At 41.1% G+C, this 25,163-nt stretch overlaps 2 protein-coding genes and 1 long non-coding RNA gene across 7 annotated transcripts in view; 1 reads left to right on the top strand and 2 right to left on the bottom strand.

Moving 5' to 3' along the window:
* The window catches only part of gsap (gamma-secretase activating protein), a 41,276-nt gene extending 36,315 nt beyond the window's left edge, over positions 1-4,961 (top strand). For 2 of the 3 annotated variants that reach the window (XM_023952487.2, XM_078942147.1), the window contains one exon: positions 27-4,961. In XM_023952487.2, the coding sequence (XP_023808255.1) occupies positions 27-130 (104 nt within the window). In that variant the 3' untranslated portion in view covers positions 131-4,961. The remainder of the gene's footprint in view (positions 1-26) is intronic. The other variant, XM_078942146.1, reaches the window with a different exon arrangement.
* The window catches only part of ccdc146 (coiled-coil domain containing 146), a 58,987-nt gene continuing 36,321 nt past the window's right edge, over positions 2,498-25,163 (bottom strand). Inside the window, exons 17-23 of one of the 3 annotated variants that reach the window (XM_078942143.1) lie at positions 24,340-24,488; positions 24,033-24,261; positions 8,255-8,365; positions 8,016-8,153; positions 5,961-6,086; positions 4,083-4,205; positions 2,498-2,775 (exon numbers count right to left, since the gene is read on the bottom strand). In XM_078942143.1, the coding sequence (XP_078798269.1) occupies positions 2,581-2,775; positions 4,083-4,205; positions 5,961-6,086; positions 8,016-8,153; positions 8,255-8,365; positions 24,033-24,261; positions 24,340-24,488 (1,071 nt within the window). In that variant the 3' untranslated portion in view covers positions 2,498-2,580. Of the gene's footprint in view, positions 2,776-4,082; positions 4,206-5,960; positions 6,087-7,986; positions 8,154-8,254; positions 8,366-24,032; positions 24,262-24,339; positions 24,489-25,163 lie in introns of those variants that run through there. The other 2 variants (XM_078942144.1, XM_078942145.1) reach the window with 2 other exon arrangements.
* On the bottom strand, positions 11,117-14,084 carry LOC110017599 (uncharacterized). The gene is made up of 4 exons (XR_002872797.2): positions 13,947-14,084; positions 13,212-13,274; positions 12,794-12,886; positions 11,117-12,183 (listed from the first exon to the last, which is right to left on the bottom strand). It is a non-coding gene; the product is annotated as an uncharacterized LOC110017599 (long non-coding RNA).

The following is a 25,163-nucleotide window of genomic DNA, read 5'->3' as shown; positions in this document are numbered from 1 at the left end:
TATTACCTTCACCGGTTGACTCCCAGCAGCTCCGAACCCGTTCGAGGAGCAGGAGAACGTGGATGCCAGGTTTGTGGAGGAGACGGCTCTGATGCAGACGCTCATCCTGCTGGGCTTAGAGAAAAAATGAGGGCTGGCGAAGAGCGCAGAGGAGAGACGGGCGATCGGGGGGTCGTCTCCGCCAGGAGGCTTTAAGGACAAGTGGAGCTGATGGATGACTACCAGTTCAGATGCAGAGTAAACAAGCTCTTGCTGTCCGATGACAAATGAGGGCGGGGGACTTAGTCTGCTCTTCAGGAAAAAAAAAAAAAAATCGAAGCCTAAGAGGCGCGGGAATGTATGTGTTAACCGAAAGCAGGAAATTCATCTGGAAACATCAAATCAATAAGTGCAGGCAGCTAACTCATTGCAGCAACAGTTTTTTTCCTGGAAGCCACCCTCACCTGTTGAAAAAAACACAAAACCATCAGGCTGAACGCTTCCATTCAGGTCCCATCAGGCTTTAAAGTCATCCAATCAGAACAAAATCAGGGACGTTTTGAGGACAAATGGGGACGGAGGTTGAGTCCGGGTCACATTCACTCCTACGGATGCTGTGGGTTCTGGGTTGTCCGGACCCATGAAGAGCCGTAGACAGGAGTCTTGAGGGGAGCGCCCTAAAAGCTCATGCGACCACTTTACCCCTTGTGCTATCTTGTGGGGTCCAGATGACCCCACCCTTACATTGACGTGTTCTCCCTACCATGACAAAGGTGGATAGGATTTCACTGTCTTGTGGGGTCATCTGAACAAGGGTCGATGCACAAGGGTTAAGGACTGACATAAAAATGGAACGTACCATTGTTGTGTGTGTGATTAGTGCATCATCAATTGTTTGTATGGTTAATGTAGGTGCGTCACACCCAGGTTGTTCTTGTAAATTAGAACATGTTCTTAATAGCTTACCTGGTTTAATAAAAGGTAGTTAAAATATCACATGAACAGCACTAACAGGGCCCTTACACAGCGTCCAGTGGGGTTGAAAAAAAACGGTACGACACGATTGCGTCTCACCTTCCCTTGCGTGCTGTTGGAGTGTCCACGACGACCTGTCCCCCGCAGCATGCCCGTAGAAAAGATGTGCACAAACATTTTTTTTGCTCTACGGGCTCGCCGATGGATCGGCCCATAATTTGGATATTCCCCAACGGGTTTCTACCGCGTGCCCCCCACAGGTTTGACCATTTTGTGCCCACAAACAGCTCGAATCAGCCCGTTAGGGCACTTGTGACTAAGGCCTAACCACATAAAGATTGTCTATGTGTATATTAGATGTGTAATTATATTTGTCCCACTAAAATTGAACTCCAAAACCAGGAAATACGTTTTTCTCAGAAACAGCTTTTTAAAAGAGTTTTTTCCCCCCTTTTTCTGTAGAGCACAGGACAGCAGAGCTTTACTGTTACCAATTAATTTGCTTCAGAGCAGCTGTGGAGCCCCAAGATAAATCGGGGAACCATCCCAGCCCCCATTGATGTAATTAAGAGGGCGAGGGGCAGAACAGAGGCAGGAGTGAGCTGTTCTGTTCTTGAGAACAGCTAAAAGTCCGGGACTTTTCTTTTTTTTTAACCTCTATTACTGAAGGATGAACAAATCACTCATTTCCCGGATGATTGCCTCCCCCACACCCAGTTATGCAGTCAGTTATGGAGCTGTCTAACAGTCGGGGGGGGGTCATCTGGAAGCTGGCAGCAGCAGCAATGGAGGATCACACACATCCCGCCTGCGGGTTTCCTCCTAAGACGCGTCCGTCAGACGAGCACCGTTTCCGCCTGAGCTGGACATCCAGACGTCTTTCAGCCATTTATCCAAAACTTTCATTTGACTCACTCAACTAAATTGTGTGCGTGCCACATGCTGGGAGGATCACATGTTGGTTAGAATTTTTTTCTTCAAAGGGAATGGACTGGTTTTCAGTCACAAGTTAGCATCTCTGAACTCTCCAGCCAATTTACAGCTTCTCTTTAATCCCTTTGCCTTTTTTTCCCTTCTCACTGCCACTGGCTTCATTTCCATTTCCTCTCGTCATTCTTTATGCTCTTTCGTTACCCAAGCTTTCCCTCTTCTGGATCAATCACTCAAAGCATTAAACAACCCCCCCCCCCCCCCCCACCTGTTTATTCAAAGATTTAAAAACCTTTGAAGAGGGGGAGCACAAACAAGGAATATTTCAGCATCCCGGAAAAATCAATTCATCTATAAGAGAGAAGGAGTCCGAGCGGCTGGAGGTGGGTTGCCAGGCACTGAAATTAACGGGAAACTTGTGAACATTATGCAACCAACCCCCCCCCCCCCGGTTCCCTCGGCTGTGTCTCACTGGCAGGGTGCGGTGTAACTGCTGGATGAGTGGAAACATTGCCGGTAAATTTGACAGAAAAAAGGGAAACAAGTTGGACCAGATGTGAGGTTGCAAGGATGCAAAGCAGGGAGGACGCAGCAATTAGAAGAGAACTCAGTGTAGCAGACATTTCTCTTTTTTTATGTTTTTAACTTCTAATGAGTTCTGAGCTGACGTAGAATTTCAAAGCAAGCACCTCCCCGTCACGTGGAAGCATGTGGCGTCTTTGCAAAGTGTCTCATGTTGGCCCCGGGTTGGGACGGCTTGAAAGGGGCCATGGCGCCGTACGGTTTGGGCAGAGGAAGCGTGTCGTTCTCGGGGATGTAGGCGTTGGGCCGGATGTTGGCGGTGGTGCGTTTCCCGCTCTGCAGATGCCTCCACTTGTCTTCGCCGGCGAGCTGTGGACATAGAAGAAGCAGGTCACTGGAACCTGCGTTACCTGCGAATAACCGAAGCTGCTTTTCTCCACGTCAGAGTCCGCTGATTCATCTGATCAGCATAAAAGGTTGAATAGTGTTAAAGGGTTAAAGTTAGAAAAACTCTAAATAAGTTTACCATTTATTTAGATGTTAAAGGCCGCAAGTATCATTTGTTATCGTTAAATCATTTGAAGTTTTAACATGCTTAATTAAAACTACAAGTCATCCATCTCTTGGTCCTTTTGTTTTTAAAGCTGCTTCATACAGGAAGTTGGTGACTCTTAATTTGAAAGTGTTTCTCCTGCAAAGTCATATTAAAATCTGTAAACTTGATTGCTTTTTTTTTTTAACCCAAATTTTGATGCTAAAAGTTGGTTTAGCTTCTTTTACAGCAACATTACAGACAATAATAATCAGTCTTACTTCCCAAACTTAGGGGTTACCTTTACTGAGTCTCTAAACTAGTCTTCCTTTTCCACAACTGCTTCAAAATCTTAAGAAATAAAACTCCTAAAAAGGTAAATAAACCTCCTTAATGCAATGACATCACTGGCATTCTCTTTAAGTTTAGGGTCTATTTCCACTTTGGAGGAGAACACTCTGTTTAATAAAGCACAAACTCGCTCTACAGAACGCCGACAGTTGTGTGCGGGATTGATTGGCGCTGTGGCGTGGGAGATGGATCAGCGGGTAACCATGGGGGACGGTTGCACATTTCCTCCTGCCATTGCCGTTGACTGTCACTCCCACAACAGCATGCAGACGAACTGTGGCCAAACCCCTCGCCGAGGCTTCAAAGAGACGGCGGCGCTCTGGTGCATATGGGCTGTTCCCCCCCCCGCTGGCGTGCGATCTGAGGGGCGCGGCCGAGACAACTGGAGGGTGTGTGTGTGGTTTGAATGTTAAACGGAGGAGTGGAAGGGACTGACCAGTCTAATGAGGTCTAACAATGGAATGGAGGTTTTTGTGTCACCGCAGATTGAAAGGACGAGCGTTTCTTCCTGTTTGAGTTTTCTGGAGTTGGAGCGTTGCTGTGTCAGCTGGGATGGAAACAGGAGGAAGAATGTGAAGACACATTTCTGTTCTGCAACAGACGGGCTGAAGACACGTCTTAGAATTCCTGTTTGTGCCATTTTCCTTGTTGTTTTTCCCCTCTTCTGCCAATCATCTCCAGTGTGCAGGTGTTGAAAATAGTTCATTTCAAGGCCGTTACAGTTTTCACAGCATCTTCCTCAGAACCCCAGTCGATCTTGCTCCTCAAATATCCCAAATTCTTTTGTTTTTACCTTCTCCTTCTCTTCTTTGTCCTTCTGTCTCCTCCTTTTGTCCCGGAGCCTCCTCTTCCACTCCTCCTCTATTTCGGGATGTGGTGACAAGCCCTGCTCCAGCCGACGCTGGCACTGCTCCATCTGGAAACACAGCAAAAGGATCGATCACTTTGTATTCCTTTCCCTCCGTGGCTCCATTCAGAGCCAGATGGTCGGGTTCCTGTCGAAACGAACATTCACAGTCGCAGACGGACAGCAGCTCCTGACACTCCCTGAATACTGTGACTGCATGTGGATTCAGAATCCTCACACATCTGCAGTTTCTGACAACAACAAAACCCTGTAGGTTCACCCAGATCAGAAAAACGGCAACAAACTCCAACTGCATGGAAGCAGAGACACGCCCCAAGGTTCAAGCACGGCGGCAGAAGAGGAATGGTTGGGGATAGTTTGAGCGAATGGAAGGATACCTGTCCACCTGACGAGAAAGCAGAACATGTGAGAAGAAGAAAAATGATTGCTGTATTTCGTTTTTAAACTAAAGAATCCACATTAGTTGGTGTTAATTTTTCGGTTATATATTTTTCTTTTTGTTTATTGTTTTGAGAGAGGAGAACGGAAGTAATAAATAAGTAATAAGGGTAAAAATATAACTTTCTTCTTTCAGTTCTCCTTTTATTTCCACAATAAAGGTTTGCCTGTATTGTTTTGATTTTGTAATTGTTCTGAGGTAAATAAGTAAACAAATAATGCTATGTAGTAGATCAAGAATAAAACGAAAATCCTTTGCTCAGATTGTCAATATTTTTGTGCTAAAAGTTGCATTTGAGATCTCTAACTGGTTATGATACTTTATTAATTCATAATAAATCTCTTTTATTTCTGTTCTTATTGAAATTACGCCTTTTTGAGCCAATTTTACAATCCTGTCGTATAATATTACGCGTCAAATGCTTAAAAATATTGGTTTATATTCAAGGTTTAAACTTTTTTTTAATCTCACAGGCTGCTTGCAGGCTTTAAGTCATGATTTATGATTGATCTTCTATCCTGTTTCTGATCAAACAGGCAGCAGTTTTCAGCACAGATTCTGTTTTTTGTTCTATTAAACAGTGACTGCTGACATGGATTAAGCTGCAGCTTTAATCCCAAAAGGTAAAACACAGAAAAAGTGCTTCAGATGGAGGCGTCGCTTCATATGAGGAGGAACTTAACAAAGCTAATAATACCTAACTTGTGCCTCGTGGAACTGGTTGCTATGGTTACAAAGGGCAATAGATTTCTCACCTTTCTCAGGTTCTCATATGAAATAAAAAGTGATAAAAATCCCATTAGAATTTCATTATCAGACCATAAAGCAGCTCACGTTTATTTCAGACCGGACTTATTTTTTTTGTGGAGTAGCAATGACCCAGAGTTTAGCACAACCGCTAAATATTCATAGAATTATTGGACATTTTCACGTTGCTAGCACTTTGATTGCATCTGCTGTTGCAGAATTTGCTGATGTTTTTTTGGCAGCCGTGATGCACAGGTGGAGCGATCAACCTCTGATTGGAAGATCACAGGTTTGGTTGCCATGTGTCAAAGCGTCCTTGAGCAAGACAATTGCTTATAGGTGTGTAAATGTATGTATGCATGGATAGTTAGGACTGTAAAATGCTTTGGCTCTTCTTAGAAGGGAGCGAATCGCGATAGAAGGAGACGCCGTTTACCACAAAGAGGATAGCTGTTTCTATGTGGTTGCATCTTTTGTGGCTTTACTAAGAGAGTGAAGAACGGATCATTCTCTTCAATCAGCGATCAATGAAAGGAGACAGCAAGGAAGCTGAAGACGGTGAGGGTTTGAGGGAAGCAGGAGGACTTTTGTTCGGCACGGTGATGTGGATCTCTGACCTGGACTTCCTTCTCTTTGATCTGCTGCTGCTCACACGAAGCATCAGCCTGCTTGACGGACAGTTCTGCAGAAACCGCCATTATGCGCTGGTTGGTGTCGATCAGATGAGTCCGGACTTCATTCAGCTAGAAACAAGAAACAAAAAGACGAGTATTGATTAGAAAAGCCTTTCATGGTCTACGCATTCAGTCCATAGATGAGGTGCAAGAAGGAACATGACCACACAGGATCATTTCTTTTTAGAAAGGGCAGCATCTCTAACTCTGCGTATTCAGATTTTGGATAGAAATGAAATATTATTTATTTGTGACGTTTTGCTAACATGGAATTACCACATGTTGCAGTTCCTTAAATGACCACTAGTGGCAGGTATCAGAAGGGAGCAATTACCCACCAAGTCCTTTGTTACTAGATCAAAGTTCACACCCACTTTATATATTTTACATTATTTACTTATATTTGAGTAATAATATTTTTGCACCTTGACAGAAAACTCAAACTATCAGATGATCTATTAAAATTTGCCCTCTAAATGCCCCCACTTTTATCACTTCACATAATATTACAAGTTCTCTAAAATAAAAAAAGGGGAGGGGGGATACATTTTTTATTTGTATGTTTTACAAATATTTTGCTTTTGTATTTTACCATTATGACATTCCTTTAAGTAAACAGGAATGAATATAAAGTAGACACATATTATATATGTATATAAAAATTTGCAGACTCACACACACCTGCAGACACACAGATGCAGACACAAACACACACACACACCTGCAGACACACAGATGCAGACACAAACACACGCACACACCTGCAGACACACACCTGCAGACACAAACACACCCCTACCTGCAGACACACAGATGCAGACACATACACACAAACACACACCTGCAGACACACAGATGCAGACACAAACACACCCCTACCTGACAGACACACACACACACACCTGAACTAGGGCTGCACGATATGAGGAAAACTTGCGATATGCGATATTAGTGATCAATATTGCGATAACGATAAATCTGCGGTAAATAAACAAATAGAAAAATAAACAAAAACATCATTCCCATTTCATTGCAACAGTTTAAAAATTATACTCCAAATGACCCTCATCGACATGGGGGACAAACGTCAGGGTGGCTAACCCTGGTCCTGAAGAGCCTCAACCCTGTCTGTTTTCCAATTCTCCCTAGACTGCTCGATAATGATAACCAAAATCAGGTATGTTCAGTCAATCAGGATGTGAAATCACTTGAGTCAGCCAATCAACAGCAAGCTGGTTAAGGAGAGCTGGAAAACAGGCAGGGTTGAGGCTCTTCAGGACCAGGGTTAACATAATAGGCCTCCATCTGATTGGTCAACAATGGGAAGGCGTCCATCTGATTGGTCAAAGCATAAAGGGATTTATTTGATTCGTTAAATGCTTCAAGCTGCTAGAAGATTGTTTTAACACATTTTGGGTTTGCGATTTATTGCGATATTCGCCGTCTTTTGCGATATGCATATTGCAGAGCTGGATATTGCGATAACGATAAATTTGCGGTATATTGTGCAGGCCTAACCTGAACCCTCAAAGACACAAACACCTGTAGACAGACTCATCTGCGAACACACCTTGGCACTAGCACACACACTTGCAGACGCACACCTACTTGCAAATGCACATACCACTAAATACACACACCTGCAGACTCACAGCTGCAAACACACACACACACACACACCTTTACACTTGGAGATGTACACAAATATACCTGCAGACACACACATAATACCTCTAAATAAACAAACCTGCAAACACACAGTTGCAAACACACACACACACACACACACACCTCCAGACACAAAGCTGTAAACACACCTTCACACCTGCAGATGCGCACACATACCTGCAAATAAACATGCCTCTAAATACACAAACACACTTTCACACCTGCAGACACACAGCTGCAAACATACACCCCTGCTTACAAACACACAGTTGTGTGTGTGTGTGTGTGCATGAGTCCCAGCCTCTGCTCTCTTCCTAGATGGATCTGTACCCTCTTCGCCAGCGAGAGGCTGTCCTGCTGGTAGTTCTCAGCCTGCTCCCCAAGCGGCTTCGTCAGCCGGGTCACCTGCTCCACCAGGAGTTCTTTTTCCAGCAACTGCCTCTCACGCTCCGCTAGATTTCCCTCGAGCTGCGTGCACAAACACACAAACACACACATATGCACAGAGCAGCTGTAAGAGTTCCAACAGAACTTTGTAAAACCTTCCCGGCAGAAAAATGTCAAAATACCTGCTCCATTTTCTTAACCAGCTCCACAGATGAGGGGACTTTGCTCTTCAGCTCTGTGAAATCAGCCTCTCGATTCACACTTTCTAAAGTCTTGTCGCTGGCTTCTGACAACTGGCAGACACCGAAATAAAAAGAGAAAAAGGAAATCTCTCAACACATTCATATACAACTAGACAAAAGGGGGTATACTGTTTAAAGATTATGTTGAAGTCTAAAAAAGGGAGTCCTTTCCTGTGAGCATTTAAGATACTTGGTACCCTGGGATTTAAAGAAAAAGCAAAAACCTTCTTAGTTATATGTAGAGCAAAGATGGGACATGTCACTGGCAAAATGCGATAAGAGAAACGGAAATTTCAGAAGCCATGAGTTCCCTCAGGAACCAAGTTCTTTTTTTTCTGACAACCCTTAAGGCAGCAGAAATAGAAGGGGAAGCAGGGGAAGACGAGGGAGCACAAAGAAGATGAGTCAAAAGGATGAAGAGACTAAAAGCAAGGCAGTGAAAGAGCCGAGCAGGGGGCGGTTCAGACTCACGCCTTTATCTGACACCCTTCTTCTGAAAGACAAAAAAAAGGAAGGAAGGAAGCTGGTGGAAGACAAGAAGAGCTGACATGACACATGGATTTACCACTTAGATGCTACAAATCAAAACTTTTGACCGCTTGTTTGTTTTTTGCATCTTTGAACGCTGGATTTAAACGACAATTCAACAACTAAAAAAGGATGATAGATAATTTTCTGTTTAAAATAACAGCATAGAATACACTTGTATTAAATAAAATGAAATTTACATTTTTTATTAATACTAACTTTGAAACGTAAATTAATTAGTCATAAAAATTAGAAATTAAAAAGCAAATATATAAAGAGAGAAAAACATACCGGTAAGTCATTTTTCAGTCAGAGAACATGCAGTAAAGAAGATCTATTTCCATATTTCGTAGTTTGGCATAAGGCTCCGTTCAGATACATAAATCAAAGATCTCCATAGAAAACTTTGGGTATTAAACTACCCCTAATGGAGCTCACAGGTGGAAGGGTGGAGTGGGGTGACAAACGCAGAGCTCGAGGAAATGGAGGAGAAGGAATGGAGCGCACACCACAGGACGCTGAACAGGTGAGTTATTTAAACTGAACCGCCCTCAGGGAGGAGTAACCAGGTAAACCCACTGCTAGAGTTGCCTGCCTGAAATACTCCCAGGGTCCTTCATTTATTAAAACAATGCGACTTTTTAGGAAAAATTACTTCTGAAAATCTGAAGGTAAATGCAATTTTTCTTTGAGATTAAAGACAAATTGTTGGAAATTTGGAGCGCATTTGTGAGGTAGAAAATACACTGGGTGTGCCCCGAGCTCCTTGCTCTGCTCCATTCTGATGCATCCACCACTTGTATACTCTGTACTAAAAGACGCACTTAAAAGCGTTAATGTTTTTCAAAAAAAGCTTTTAAGTTGTAGTGCCTTATAGGATTAATTCTGGTTGTATTTATGATGTCACAGCTGTTTTGAGAGGTACACGGCGCTCTGTCAAATGCTCGGTTGGGTGGTGTTGTGAATGCGCCAACGCTGCTAATGTGTAGCAGTTTTGGACCTTGTGGTTATTATGTGTTACTAACAAGGTTGGTAGTTAGAGTTACAGTTTGTTTTAGCCGTATCAATCTGTTTTTTGCTTGTTTCAATAAGTTATGGTTTTTGTAAATACATATGTATGTGTAGCGTGTTACAAACAAGTTCTAGAATTGGGCTACTGTGAACGCAGATATTTAAGTCTGACAGATGGATTTATCTCTGACTCTTCTGTCTCAATGCACTCTATAGTTCAGTCCACCTTATATATGACAGAAGTTTGAAAATAGATCAGTCATCAATGGTGCTTGTGTACAAGTCTCTCCATGGCCGAGCACCAAAGTACATCTCTGACATGTGAGTGCCATATGAACCATCTCGTACTCTGAGGACCTCAGGGACCGGCCTCCTGTTGATTCCCAGAGTCAGAACTAAACAAGGGGAATCAGCGTTTCAATATTCTGCAGCTAAAATCTGGAACAGCCTCCCTGAAGTCGTAAGACAGGCCTCTTCTGTGTCCATGTTCAAATCTAGACTTAAAACATTTCTGTTCAGCCGTGTATATGACTGAAAGGTCCTATCTGCACTTTTTCTTTCCTTTCCTTCCTTTATTTTTAAATCAATTTTCAAATTTTCTTTTCTTTTCTTTTAAAGTAAATTTTACGTTGATTATTTCTATGATGTATTGTGATTTTAATGCATTTTTCTGTTTTGTGAAGCACCTTGAATTACTTTGTGTACGAATTGTGCTATACAAATAAACTTGCCTTGCCTTGCGCCTTATAGTGGGGGAAACACGGTCGATCCATTTGGGATTTTCCTCATCTTAAGCTAGCATTTAGCTCTTAACTGTACAGCTAGATGGCTCCAAGATTGCTCCCCATTTTTGTTGCACCGGTAATGTTAGGTTGGGGGTGTGAAGGGCTGTAAGCTAGCCAGAGAGTGTGAACAGAGAGCTCTCAGCAACGGGGAGGGGAAGGGGGACGGGGATGCTCCACACCTATGGTTCCACACACAACTTGGAGGCAAAATTCTAATAATTTACTGCTGCTCTGCAGAAACTATGTCCTAGAAAATAACAGTTTTTTTTTTAATTTTGGCTAAAAACGGCAACATTATAATTGAAAGACCACTGGGAACACTTCGAACAATAGATCATAAGATGATCAGAGCGGGTATTTAATGTCCAGTATTTCAGCCAATGACTCCAGATTTAGAAAAACAAACAAACACATTGTTTAAATAGCTGCAGAATCCAAGCAGTGAGGTTAACTCAATTGCAAACCGCCCCCGTTTTCACTACACTGTAAGCCCGGATAAGTTGAATTTACTTAAAAAATTTGAGGAAACCGGTTGCCTTAAAATTTTTAAGTAATGGGTTATGAAAACTTGAGTGCATTTAACTTAAATGCATGAAAGGGTGGAATTATCATTTTAAGTTCAAAATACTAAATGCCAAGTTGATTTCAATTACAATCTCTAGTAATATCAATTACATTGTCACATTTACTCCACTTACTATTTTAAGTTGAAGTAACTAAACTTTTGTATTCATTGCATTTGCTAAACTAGAACATTTCAATTAAGAAAAATATGCAACACAAAAGTTTTTTTTACTATTTTATTTAAAAACAGCATTACGTTACAGGGTTATTGTCCCTGCTTTAACAACTTTGAATCATAAGCCAGAAACAGTGGCAAAATGTGTGTCATTCATGCCCTGAACATTGCATAAAACAAAGCACCATCAAAAACACTTATTGTGTTAATAATGTGTACATCCTTATCACAACAAATCACATTAAAACTGTATTGTAACTTACACTCCTATTAGGGAAATGTTTTAGCTTTTAGTTGGTATTGTAACTAAAATACCAAACTCAATTGAAATGAAATTTTTTTAAAGCCTGTGTCATGGAAACCTGTGCAAAAATCAGTGCAAAAACCACAGAACACATGTACCCTAAACCTTACACAACAATAAACATGTTTTCATAAAAGTCCAACATTACAAACTGTGGCAAACAAATCTGGAAAAGTAGAAGGGCCATTTTGAACACGATTTATGCTTCCAGCTGATTTTTCAAAGTTTGAATTTTGGGTACCAGTTCACTTTTACCCAGTTTGAGCATTACTTGCTGAATAAAGTTTAAAGTGTTTTTCATGCACTCGGGGTAGTCCAGGTGTAGGGCATAGATCAGGCCGAAAAGGACACAGAAGGCCTGTGGTAGGTTCAACAGTTCATCAATTACCACAGACCCTTCCAAGATGATCCCTACTCTGGATGGGTTGAGCTGGGTATTTTCTTGACCAAGGCAGAGAATTCCCACTGAAGTTTCACTGTACGAGTCCTTGTCAGTTACATCCTATCATTGAAAGAAACATTTTGACAAGGAGAGAACATAAACATGCCAGTTAGAAAATGGTTTTTGTGCAAAAAAATAACGTGACTGTTCATAATGATCAGCATTGTACAACATAAACCACACTGAAAGTATTTTATATTAAAAGGACAATATCGATTTTTTTATCAAATGCCATATTCAGATCTGTACAGGTTGCAACACTTTGCCCAAAATATGTAGTTTACTCACTCTGAGTCACAGCCGTGCTGATTTATTTATTTTTTCCCCCCAATGGAGCAACCAGAACCTATCGATTGCAATCAGAACTCCCCATTTGAGTTTTAGACCCAAAAACATTTTCACAAGTTCCAACTGGTGCCAGTAAAGTTAAAAAACGTATTGGGAAATTGTAAAAGGATTCATACAACTTTAGTTATTGGGAGCATTTTTTTCAATAGGACTGGGACTGAAAGTGGGTAAACTATCTTTGCTTGGCCATAAAATAGAGACTTAATGGAGACACTGATGCTGATCAAATAATTTTGAAAATTAATGGCAGTGTTCATTAACAGTTAAAAAGGAGACAAAAGGAGCATGCACCTGCAACATTTACAAAAACAAATTAACTTACAGAGCATGTTCTGAAGAAGGCAGAAGAATCATCCGCCAAAATGACAGGGAGTCCCCGAAGACAAAGGCACCTGATGTCTGTTGGCTCAGTGGTCTGCAAAATAGTGGACACAACAGTTAAAACGTATCTTGCTAAGGATCCTCACATCAGGGTTTCCCATTCATTCATGCATTTGTGGTGGCCCATGTGTGTGAGCCTGTGTGTGTCTGAGTTTGAGTGGGTGTGAATGTGTGTGTGTGTTTGTGCGTGCAACTACCTCCAGGTTGTTTTCTTTTGGTGTGAGTGTGTTGCAATTCACTTGGAGGTAAAATAATCACTAATGCAAAACATGTCATGCATAAGACAATAATACAATTAATGGTGAAAGTCATTTACATTAAACGTTAATAGGAAAAAACAATGCAATGTGGTCTCTTACACTCTTCTTCCCACTGAGTGCGTGTCCCTCGCTCAGCGTGGATCGGGCTGTGTCACCAAGACGCTAAAATTACAGGTGGAAAAATGTCTAGTTAAACTAGTTACAACAGCATTACACTGTTCACAAAAGCCCCTCCAGTAAGAAAAAAAAGTAAATAACGTTGCGCTCCCATCCCCGCCGCCATGAATGTGCGTGGTTTTCGCCTGCGGCGCCTCTAATCTACTGAGAGTTCAAAGCCAGGCGGCGCCCGCTAACGCTACAGAGATTGAAATTGTCCAGTTCGACTGATTAAAACGACAGTTTTCCAAGTTCACAAAGAGCGCGTCAAGCAATAAAAAAGGCAATTTGGCTAGCTAACGTTAAACCACCAAACAGGTGGTTACGGTCACGGTGATGTCCGTTCAACTTAATAAAAGTACGTCTTTCTCTCTAAAGTTACGCATAAAAAGCCCCTCCGGTGATAAAAGTGACTTACTTGGATAGCTAAGTACCTAACGGATGAAAATGTCCATCGACGTCAAACTGCTTCACTAGGACTTCTCACAAACAGCGCACCAAGTGAAAAAAAAATTGTAACGTTGGTTAGCTAGCAGGTGAAAATGGCTGCCGACCTAGATAAGATAACCGATAACGTCCTCCCAGTACTCACCAGCATCCCCTTGTATCAACACACAAACACGGAAACATTAAGTTGAATGATTCAGCAGCAACGTTAGCTAAATCAAAGTTACTTACCGTCTCTGGCGAGTTTTAGTAGACACTGGACCGTCCGGTGCGCGGCGAGAAAGTGACGTCTTCTCGGCAAAAAGCAGGGACACGGCGGCAAAGTGACGTCTTCTCGGCGGCAAAGTGACAGCGATCACGTTCCCATCATGCATTGCATCACTAAAACTTGGGAATTTGAAGCCATTTCACTTAAAATTATTCACTGGCTCAACTAGGTCTACAAATTAGTATAACATACTTACATCTGCTAGTAATGCAATCAAAACTTAATCGATTTGAGCCGTGTAAGTACATTATACTTTAAATGTTTGATTAGATATGAAATCCGGGTTTACAGTGTAGGATAAAGGCCGTCTATATGGTGTATAAACCTGAGATGATCAGGAAGCCATGACACGCAGCACAGAGTAAGCAGAGAGACGGGATGGAAAACGCAGCCGAGGACAAAAGAGGGAGAGATGGGGAAAAAAAAGGGAGAATACATTAAAAATATTAATAGAAGCCCAGAGAGGCTGGAGAGAGAAAAAGAAAAAGTGAAGAAGACAGGGAAAGCAAAAGCAGAGGAGATGGGACTGTGTACCGGCCTTGTAACCTGACAGCTTCTGCAATGGCAGCAGATGTTTATTCCACTTTATGTGGAGGAAGAAAAAGGAACTCACTGAATACAGAAAGAAAACATTTCCGCTTCTATTTATAAGGACAAATAATAAAACTAATCAAGCCTCTATTTTCCAGATGCAGAAAGCTGTTGCATTTGGTTGAAAAAAAAGCTGAATTTCCCTCCCCACCTGCAATTCTAGGCCTGATATGTGATTAACCAAGGTGTTTGTCGGACTGAAGGTCAAGAAGAAGAAAATGCTGGCAGACAGAAATGACTGACAGTCAAAAGATGACAGACCGAAAAGGAAGATGTGCCCGGCGAGGGACTGATAAAAGACTGAGGGGGAGATAAGAATGGAGGGGAGCAAAGATGGCCCATTGGGTGAGAAAATGAGTGTTAGATGAGATGGAAAACCAAACAAGAGACACAAAAAGTAGAAGGAAAACAGTACATATAGGGTATATGTAAAGAAATATACATTTTTTTATAAAAAGGAAATTATTTGAGTTCAACTTCAAAATAACACGCCACACAATTCATGCTAGTCATGCAAATGAAGGCCCTCAAATCAACGCAACACACTCTTGTTAACGTATTTTCCGGTTCTATACAACCTATGTCCCAAAATGCCACTGCGCAGCCACCTAAGGCAACTAATCGGGTCACATTTTTTCCTGTCACGTGTTGGCCAAGGTGCTTTTAAGAAAAAGTTCAAATCAAACGGCCCCCGGACGATCATTTGACATGGGTCAGAGGCCGCCTGGGCACATTTGGAGGTCGTAAGGTGGCAGTCCAGTGAAAGGCGGGTGGTAGGAAGGCAGCAGCACGATAACTGACTGATAGAAGGGTTTCAGACAGCCACGCCCCCTGCCATTGTACAATTGCTAGAAATCGTACGGTAGCAGCGCGGGCACATGACGAGGGCTGTTAACATGGGCAGGGGGCCCAGACGTAAACTGGTGATCTCAGCCACTGTGGGCCAAATAAATCCTACTGTGGTTGGACAGTTTGGACCTTCGTTTTGGGCGCTGGGGCTTAGCCCATGCTAGGTTTCTTGTGAGGCATGTTGTCTAAAAATATAGACCCAAGCTTTCTAATGTTGGACCCAGAGAGGAAACAATATGACTCGGATCTGTGGCAATCCTCGTCTCGTCTTTAATACTTCCAGGAGCCACTCACTGCACTCTCCATCACAAGCTTCCTTTTAATTAAACAACAGAAAATAGCTGGCCGGCGGCACATTCAGTGCAATAGAGCCCTTACGGAGGGGACCAATATCGTTGACTGCTCCTGAAATCGCTATTACAGGACAGCTTTAATGCCCAACGCTAACGGCTTTTCTGCAACAAGGTATCATTCTCTTGCGAGGCAGCACAAACCAAAGAGCGTTTTTTTCTTTCAAAAAGTTCCATAGGGTGATCTTCACTCTCTCTGGGATGCATTCCTATTTGTTAGTCTAATTAAACAAAATTAGCTTGCACACTGATGAAATCAGGTTAATATATACATTGATTTTATGAATATTTTTACTAGGTTGCAAAGCTTTAAGGATGCTTTTACTCCACAATAGCTCAGTGCAGTTATTTTTAACTTCTTTCTTTTTGAGATCACAGACCGGTCACGAACCGGTCTGTGCAAGGCTAAAAGTTGGTGTCTAATTTTTCTAGCTTCTAGTTTCCCTTAACTTTTAGAGAAAAGGTAATTTTTACAACTATTAAACTATTTAAAAAATATATATATAGATTTGGCGTGGACCATTGACTGTATATGAAAACTGGACTGGGTGACCCTTCCCCCATCACATTCCAAATAGGAAGTACCCGCTGGTTCAGAGAGCCAAAGTCCCATAGACTGTAGTGAAAGTTTTTCAAGTTATAAACCGGCCAATCAGATGCCTGATTGAATGTAGGTGGTGCCTGTTAGCCCCCATGTTGAACGTTTAAAAAGGTTTGACAGATTCTACCAAGCTTGCTTTCAAGTGGTAGTTTTGTGAAATTTCAACAAGCTTGCTCCAGATTGGCAAGAGTAGTTGCCATAGAAATGTTGACTCAGATCAATCGCTGCTTACTGATCACACCTGGTTCCAACATGGTGGCATCAATATTGCATAAAAATGTCAAATGAATTTAGTTCCTACATCGGAAGTAAGCCATTTGTCTATGGTACGTGACTAACTCAGTCCAGTTCTCATATACAGTCAATGGTGTGGACCAACCAGCTCAGTGTGAAAGCACTCCAAAATCCAGATAACGCTCTTTAGGTGCTACAGCCTAAACTAACACACCAATCTGATTGGAGACAGATTGATCTGTGTTCTCTCCTGACCCTGTAACCAGCCAAAGTCTGTTAAACACTGCATGATGGATGAGCCGCAGAACATCTCTGTTAACCTCCCTCTCGTCTCTCCTTCTCTTTGAGGTGCCCTTGCTCGCATTCATTTTGCGGCCAGCCTTCCCTCTGACGTTCCTGTCTTTTTTATTTATCTGTCTCCGTGTCAGCGTCTCAGTTCTGCCTGCCTACCTCCCCCCCCTTATTCATCTGACAGTTACAAATCATTGCTTGCTTTCTCAGCTTGTGAGTGCTGTAAAACACTGCCAATGTGACAGTTTCCATGTCGACTATGGATTTGCATGTCATTTGCATCATTTTAGCTTGGTTATCAGTTACCACAATGTCTATAAAAACACAATGACCAGAATGGTGAATAATTTACACACCACTAAACAATAGCTTTTGTTTTACACCACATCCAATGATTGAACTGTAAAAAACTCATAATAAATGAATAACACAAAAGTTTGAATAATTAAAACACTAAGGTTATTAAGCTAAATGAATAACAGAAATATGTAAAAACAGAATAGCTGGAGACCTTTTAATAAAGTCCCGAGATTTATTCCTACTAAATGTCCTAAATTATTGAAAATAACTTGAATAAGTACTTTGAATAAATGAAGTACTTTATGCACAGAAAAAGACAAATTGAGAGGAATACTACTGATTACCGTTTGAAAAAAATGTAAACATATGAAATAAATATATTTACATATTCACAGACATCATTTCTTTTATTAAAATATACTTCTAAAGAACTAGAACTTTGTACTTGAGTCATGAGATGTAGGGGATAACAACTGAATATCATCTTCCATTTTCAAAACCTGCTTAAACCCTTTTGGGGTCACAGCGTTGCTGGAGCCTATCCCAGCCATTGTTGGGTGAAGTCAGAATAAACCGCGGACTAGTTGCCAGTCCATTGCAGAGCCCAACTGAATCTCATCTGTAGAACAGTCTAAACTTTAATGGACATTTCGTGGGGCAGTCATTTGGTGGAGCAGTTTAGCTTTGGAACCCAGAATCTCTATTTTTGCAGATGATGTGATCATATTCAATCTAGCTCAGACCTTCAGGTCTGGAGTGTGAAGCGGCTGGCATGAAAATCCAAACCATCAAATCTTAGGGTTTCAGTTAATTCTTAGCTGTAAAAATGTTTATTACTTTCTCGAGATTAGGAAGAGTAACTCCTCCAAGTGGAGGAAGCACAGAACCTATGGTCTGTTGTAAAAAGGGGTGGAGGTGAGACCGAATAATGATTTAGTCAAATCGTGAATGCAGTTCAAGAGGATCAAAGAAAGGTGGTTTGAACATCTGTTGAGAATGGCATCCCGGGAAGACATGACAGGCTTGCCCAACTGCAAAAAGACACTTTCTTGCTTGACTGGGAAGACTGTATCTCTGCTGGCAAACGTTTTCTGGAAAAGCTGACGGAGCCGGGTCTGGGAATCATGGTGCAGATGGATGCCCCCATGACCCTGAACCCACTTAGCAGCAGAGATGAAACAAACAAAAATAAAGCTCGAGGTGACAGTATATGCAAGATGCCAAACCGTAACTAGAAGATTCCATTAGGGTTTAAGCATCTAAAAAGCAAATATAAGCATTTTACAGGAATCATATACGTGACACAAGTCAAATTTAACAATGTGAGATGTCAGACGGTTGCACGCTTTCTGTTTTTTCCTCTTTCCATCTTGACTCGTTTACACACAAACCTCTGTGCCCGCACACACATGCTGTCAGGATGCAGTTCGCTGTGTGGATTTTCCCTCAGTGATAAGTTTCAGACAGGTTGGACAAAGATTCAAGTGAGGGGCAGACAAACAACGTGACTCATCACCTCAGGGATCCTGCAGTCTGTCAGGATCTCTCTTTTTTTTCTCCTCCTTTCTGTATACATGATACATGCACGCTTTCTCACAAAACCCAAACGCTGCAGTCATTACACAACACTTCAAGGGAAATTTAGGAGTCAGAAGTGAACATTTGATGCATGCGAGCCAGTATTGGATGTCAACAGCACAGCATTATATAAATACATAGTAAATTCAGGACCCCAACTTGTTTATTTAACTGCAATTAAAATTCCTCTGAGTTATGAAACCCCCACTCCTAGAATATTGGACTTCAATAGTCTTGACAGATGGCCTAATCCATCTTTGTCAACATTTCCCATCAAAGGAAGGGAGGTCTGTCTGCAATAAACAGATAAACTGGTTGCAGATGAATACAAATAGACAATATATATGATAAATCACCCACACAGTTGCACTGAGATTGTATTCATACAGAGAATGCATTCAGAGGGAGAATGAATAGATGTGGTAATTCTCCTGCAAATGGAGAGATGCCTGTGATTCACTTTTTTGTACCTGGGGAGGCCAGGCGGACAAGGGAAACACTGGCTTAGAAAAAGATTTGCTGTTTTTTTTTTTTTAAGAGAAAAATGAGAAATATTGAATAAACACATGGATGAACAAACAAATATACTAGGATTGCTGATTTTTTTCCCCCCATTTATCTTCCAAAATCTGTTTTTTCCCATATTTTTTCCTCTAAAGAAAAAAGCATAAAAAAGAACGTATAGTTGCACTTGAATATTTTAATACATCCAATAAGATCTCTAGTTGTAGCTTTAGATCCAGTCCAGCCCTTCCCTGATCAAAAACTGATATGTTTTAATGAGCTGCCATAGATCAATATGAAACAAAATATTTCAGTTATTTAGCGCAAAAATATTAAGGCAGACCTTTATAATCAAGCCTTACGTTAATAAATAAACACTATATGGGCTCTAAAATTAGTTGAAAAATCAAAAACATTTCAATCCTGAATGTTGAGAACCGGATTATGGAAACTATCTAAAACTAAAAAACAACAACAAAAACTTAAATAAAACATAATTATCAATAAATTTATAAACTCTATTTGGCAATCATAGTATATAATAGATTCATTGTGTTGTGTGTTATTTTTGTTTGCCTTTGTTGCTCTACATTATGCACACCAAATCATGTGGAGTTTTTGCTGTTACTGTATGTGCTTTTCCCCGCGATGGACCGGCGATCTGGCCAGGAGTTCCCCACCCTAACAGTGCCTGGGATAGGCTCCAGCAACCTTGTAACCCCAAAAGCGATTAAGTGGGTTCTGAAAAGAGATGGATGTGCCTATTTGGTTTCACTATCGCTAGAAATGTGCAAAAACCAGGAAGAAGGACAAGCACAAAGTAGGAACTTGGTTTGTCTCAGTCTTCCACTGACTGTTGTTTACTAATGAGTTCCTTTCTCTTAATATTGACTTGTTTTCCACATATTTTGTTATTTGTGCTTCATCAGATTCACACCTTGCTACTTTACATGAGCTACACACTGTTTATGTTACTTATTCCCTTAGATGTAGTTCTTCTCATCGGTCCACTGGATGAGTCATTAACTACCAGGGTTGGCATACAAATGAATCGCCATCCACAGTCGCCTTAATCAGCCTGAGCTTAAAGGATTTTACGGCCTAATTTAATTGGATAATTTTTCCGGTTCTGGGACAACACCAACAGTTACAGGTTGTGGCCGTGGTACAGTGGTAGGGCAGTTGACCTCTGATCAAAAGATTGCGGGTTCGATTCCTGCCTTGCCCCCCATGAGTCGAAGTGTCCTTGGGCAAGACACTGAACCCCACCTTGCCTCTGGTGGAAGTGTGTGAATGTGTGTGTGAATGGGTGAATGAATGGGTCTGTGACTGTAAGGCGCTTTGGGCCTAGAAAAGCGCTATATAAGTTTACGCCATTCCATGATTGCAGCGCTCTACAGTGAGCACCGTCCTAAAACATAATTTTATGGGAAATTGTTTCCAAAACAGAGTCAACCGTGGCCCTGAAGAAAAGCCAAGTGCCTTATGACTCACAAGACATCAAAAAAGCACTTGAGGACTTGACCGAAAACATTTTATATCTATAACTGAGGTGTTTTAGGGTCAACATGCTGGCAGTCCCAACTGCATAATACTATGATCCCTGAAGACGTATCATCTATACTAAATTGTTTAAAGGCTCACAGCACAACAGTGTTGTTTTTGAGTCCAGGAAACACAATAAGAGAGGTCACAGCAACCAAACAAAATGTATTTTGGTAGGGCTGCACGACGCGAGGAAAACTCGCAACATGCGATATTAGTGATCAGTTTCGCGATGACGATATAACTTGCGGTATATGAACAAATAGCAAAACAACCAAAAACATGTCCATTTTACTGCAGCAGTTTAATTTAAATAAGAGTCAACACAACTTCAATTATTCTCCAAATGACCCTCGTTTACATAGGAGGCAAACATCTAACATAAAAAGGCTCCAAAATAAGTAAATAAAAGGGCTCCATCCGATTGGTCAACAACGTGGAGGCGTCCATCTGATAAGTCAAATGCATAAAAGGTTTTATTTGATTTGTAAAAATACTTCAAGCCGCCAAAAGATTATTTTGGCACATCTAAGGTAACCATTCATTGCAGTTTTCGCCGACTTTTGCAATATGTATATTACACAGCTTGTTATTGCGATAACGATACATATGCAATTTATTGTGCAGGCCTATATTTTGGGGTCAAATATATAATTGGACGACTGTATATATGCTGTGAAAAAGAAAAAACTGGTATGTTGAACCAAACACCAGACCAGTCAGAAATGGGAAGAATACATAAAAACAGGAATTTATAAAAAGGCAAAACTGGGTCAAATGAATAGCGAAAATAAAAATACAAAAAACCCAAGTTCACGAAATAATGTTGATGGAAATAGTACGTATCTGGGGAAAAATTGCACCAGTTTGGTTTATTTTTGCATGTAAACACTGAAAGGAGAGAATAGTTGTTTATCTCTGGTAGAGTTCTGCCGCTGCCGGAGCTATTGACCTGAGCACAAATGTCAAAGATCAGAGGTTAGTTTCAGCAGCACAATTACATGCTTTACTGTGATCCAGAGCAGCATCAGTTCTAAGTATTCTGTGCAGCAGCTGCCTTGATCTGGACTGAGCTCATCTAATGAATCACTTCTGTTAGCTCCAGCTGTCCCTGTGAACCTTGCGACATGAGGTTTTTTGGAGATTTTTACTACGATTATTAGCGATTTCATCTTGTTTTAGGGCTTTTGGCTCAAATCTGAGTTTTGTGTTTTTCCTAACTTGCAAGACTTCACGCATTTCTTCTGAAACAAACAACGGAGAAACAATCTGACGTAAAGAGGGGCTCAAAAAAAAAGAATACTGAGTTTGTTATTTACCAATGTTTGCTTTAAATTTAATAAAAACATGACTTTCATAACTCTTATTTATAACATATAGATGCCATATTTAATCAAAGTAGAAAAAAATCATCCAACATCGTTTGGATACTGGAGCTGCTGAAAAGTATTTTCATGTATGAGGCTCTGAAATAGTTTCACAATGGTCACAGATTAAAGCGACTTTCTGGCTTGACAAAGGCTTCAATTCATTTCAACTTAATGTGTTTAAGGCTAAAGTTTATTTTTATTGTTTAAAAACGTAATAACTTACACATAAAAACAAACAACCATGGAGCTAATGATGGGAACATTTTTTGGTCAGTGGCTTGAAGCCATGTTGAAGAAGGTCTGACAGAAATGTTTTCATGCTAACAAAAGCATATTTGTCGAAAAAAATTCCCAGGAAATCTTTAAAGAAATATGGGCGAACTAAGAAGGAAAGCTCCGACAGTTCCCCAACTGAGTTTTGGATCGTGGGAGCTGAGCCACGTTCTGATGGGAGTCTGTTTTCTTGTTGGCGAGAAGCAGAATCGTTCATGGTCAGCCTGCATTCATTAGCAGAACCATGTGCAGAGTCACGCAGGAAAGTAATATTAGTTTGTATTACATTGTGGAAATTTTGGAGAACTCAACAGTTAACTTAGCCACAAACTGATCCAAGTTTTTGCTTTTATTTATTTTTCGATCCAAGTCCTGGATCGCCACTGTAAATGCAGCTTGAAATTATATAGTTTATTGAAGTTCATGGCTTGAGAAATGTTTAATAAATGGGGATTTCATTTTTATTTCTTTGGAGTGTACAGTAAACTTTGTTTGAAGTATGTTCAGAAGAATAGAATTATTCTCGCAAGAATTTGAGTCTTTCATGTTGGCCGCAGGTGAGCACGTCTTTTGCTCACAAGGTTGCAGAAATTAGGAGTTCAAGCTGGGAGAAAGAGCTGCAAAAAAGAAAACCTTGGACTCAAAGAGACTCTTTTTCTTGACAAGCGGAAACAAGGTATTTGTTTTGCTTGTTTTTGTGTCATTTTGAAGTGTTTATTTCTCCTCAAATGTGCATAATGTTTTGTTATCGTTTTCACGCAATGTCCTACAAGAAGTGTGATGACCTGCAGAAGTGCAAATAAACGCCCGTTGTAAACCGACCTGTGTTGTCATGAGAAGAGTCCCAGCCACCAAAGGTGGTTTCACACTGGACAGTTCAGTCAGCACCAGAGGTTGTTACCTCAAATAGTCGGTTTTATTTGGCTTTGCTGAACTCTGGTGCAAAATCGCGAGAAGCAAAATCACCAAAAAGTTGAAAAATACGTGTCAGTAACGTGATGGGGTTGGAGTAGCTGCAGGATGTTTGGAGGTGCTTTGATTAACTTATATGCTAGTAGATCAAAAACAAAGAAAGACATGAACATTTTTTTTGCATTAATCCTCCATTTAAGCCAACTCTGCTTAAAGTCTTAGTCACAGTTGTTATGACCTGTTCCCCGCAGCATCGACGTAGAAAAAATTGTGCATGAACAGTTTTTTTACAAGCGGTCTACGAATTTGCTATTTCCTGCGGGTCACCTGCATGTCATTTTTCTAACTCGTTTACAGCCCACATCCACCTATAAGGGGAGTTGTTACTAAGGCTTAAAATGTTGTCAATCTTGTTTTCAGCTAGGCAAGAGTTGCCACTGTTAAGAGAAGCTTTTCTATCTGCTAAAAGAAACAACTGAGAAAGAGAGATGTTGATGCAGATTAAAAGTTTTAGTGGGAAAGTGTTCCAAGAAACAAGGATGTACATTTGAGAATGCTCTCGCAATAATTTTAGCACGATGTTGAGTTGAGTTGTTTGTACTCCTTCAGCTAAAAGGTTCCTTGTTTTTTCAAAAACCTCAGATTTATTACCTCTATTTGCAGCACAGTGATCTCCTCCTCAAGTTGTTTCTTCTGATGGAGCTCCTTGTTCTTCAGGTCAATGTGTCTCTTCTTCTCGTCGATCTCCTGCTGTAGTTTTTTGATGTTCCTCTCCACCGTCTCCAGAGCTTGGTTGCTCCTCGCAATGGCAACCTCCTGGCGCTTTATGTGCTGAGTGTAGTCCGAAACAACTTCCTGTTGTTCCAAGAGTTGGATTGCTCTACAAGAAGGGGGAATGTGGTTTATAAGAAGCTATTTCTCTGTGGTTTTTTCCAAGAACTTCAAATGATGAACCTACAGAAAGCCACGCCGCCTCCTGGCAGTTTTATGATTCTTGTTTATCTCTAAAAGCGTCTCCTCTTGCAGTTTGATGACTTCTCTGAGATTCATCAGTTCCACTTCATTTTCCTCACATTCTTGACTGATCTGGTGTTGCTTCCAGGCAAGCTGCAGGATGTCAGGTTATTGAAAAGAAGAGGAAGAAATAAAAAGACTGGGATGAACAGTTTGTTTATTTCCACTCTCCCGTTCCATTACCAGATGTCTTTTGGACGAAGACAGAGAACAGCAGCTATGATCTTGATGGTCAAATTCTGCTCACAAAATTAAGGAACACATTTCAACAAGCTGTGTAAACATTTTAAATAGGTGTGAAAAAAGTTAGATGATGTCCAGCAGTGCCATAAGCTTAGCACCGGTAGGAACCATTGGGACTTGGGTATATCCATCCACCATCTGGTGAAGTTTGGCCCGAAATTGGTCGTCTTGGAAGAGTTTCAGCCAAAAAGTCGCACTTCGGATGCGGAGTCAAGACCAAGAAACTCAAGTTTTCACAAAAAGAATAGGAACAAGGGGCGCAGAAAAATGGCAGCAGGTGATCTGGACTGATGAGTCAAAATTTGAAACATCTGGTTGTAGAAGAAAGAAGTTTGAGAACGGTACAACAATGACAGCCTTTAGGCAACACGGAAGCATGGTGAAGGTTTCTTGAACATCTACATTTCTGCAGTTGGAGATTTGGTCATCATTATTGGTGTTCTCAATGCTAAGAAATACAAATCCATCAGGGAGGTAAATGATTGGCCCTGGATTTTTTTTGCAAAAGAATGATGTCAAAGTCAT

This window comes from Oryzias latipes, chromosome 23, assembly GCF_053564925.1.
Source record: "Oryzias latipes strain Hd-rR chromosome 23, Olatipes_Hd-rR_3.1".
Lineage (NCBI taxonomy): Eukaryota > Metazoa > Chordata > Actinopteri > Beloniformes > Adrianichthyidae > Oryzias > Oryzias latipes.
Note: the sequence above shows the minus strand (reverse complement) of the source record. Positions and strands in the feature narration are given on the sequence as shown.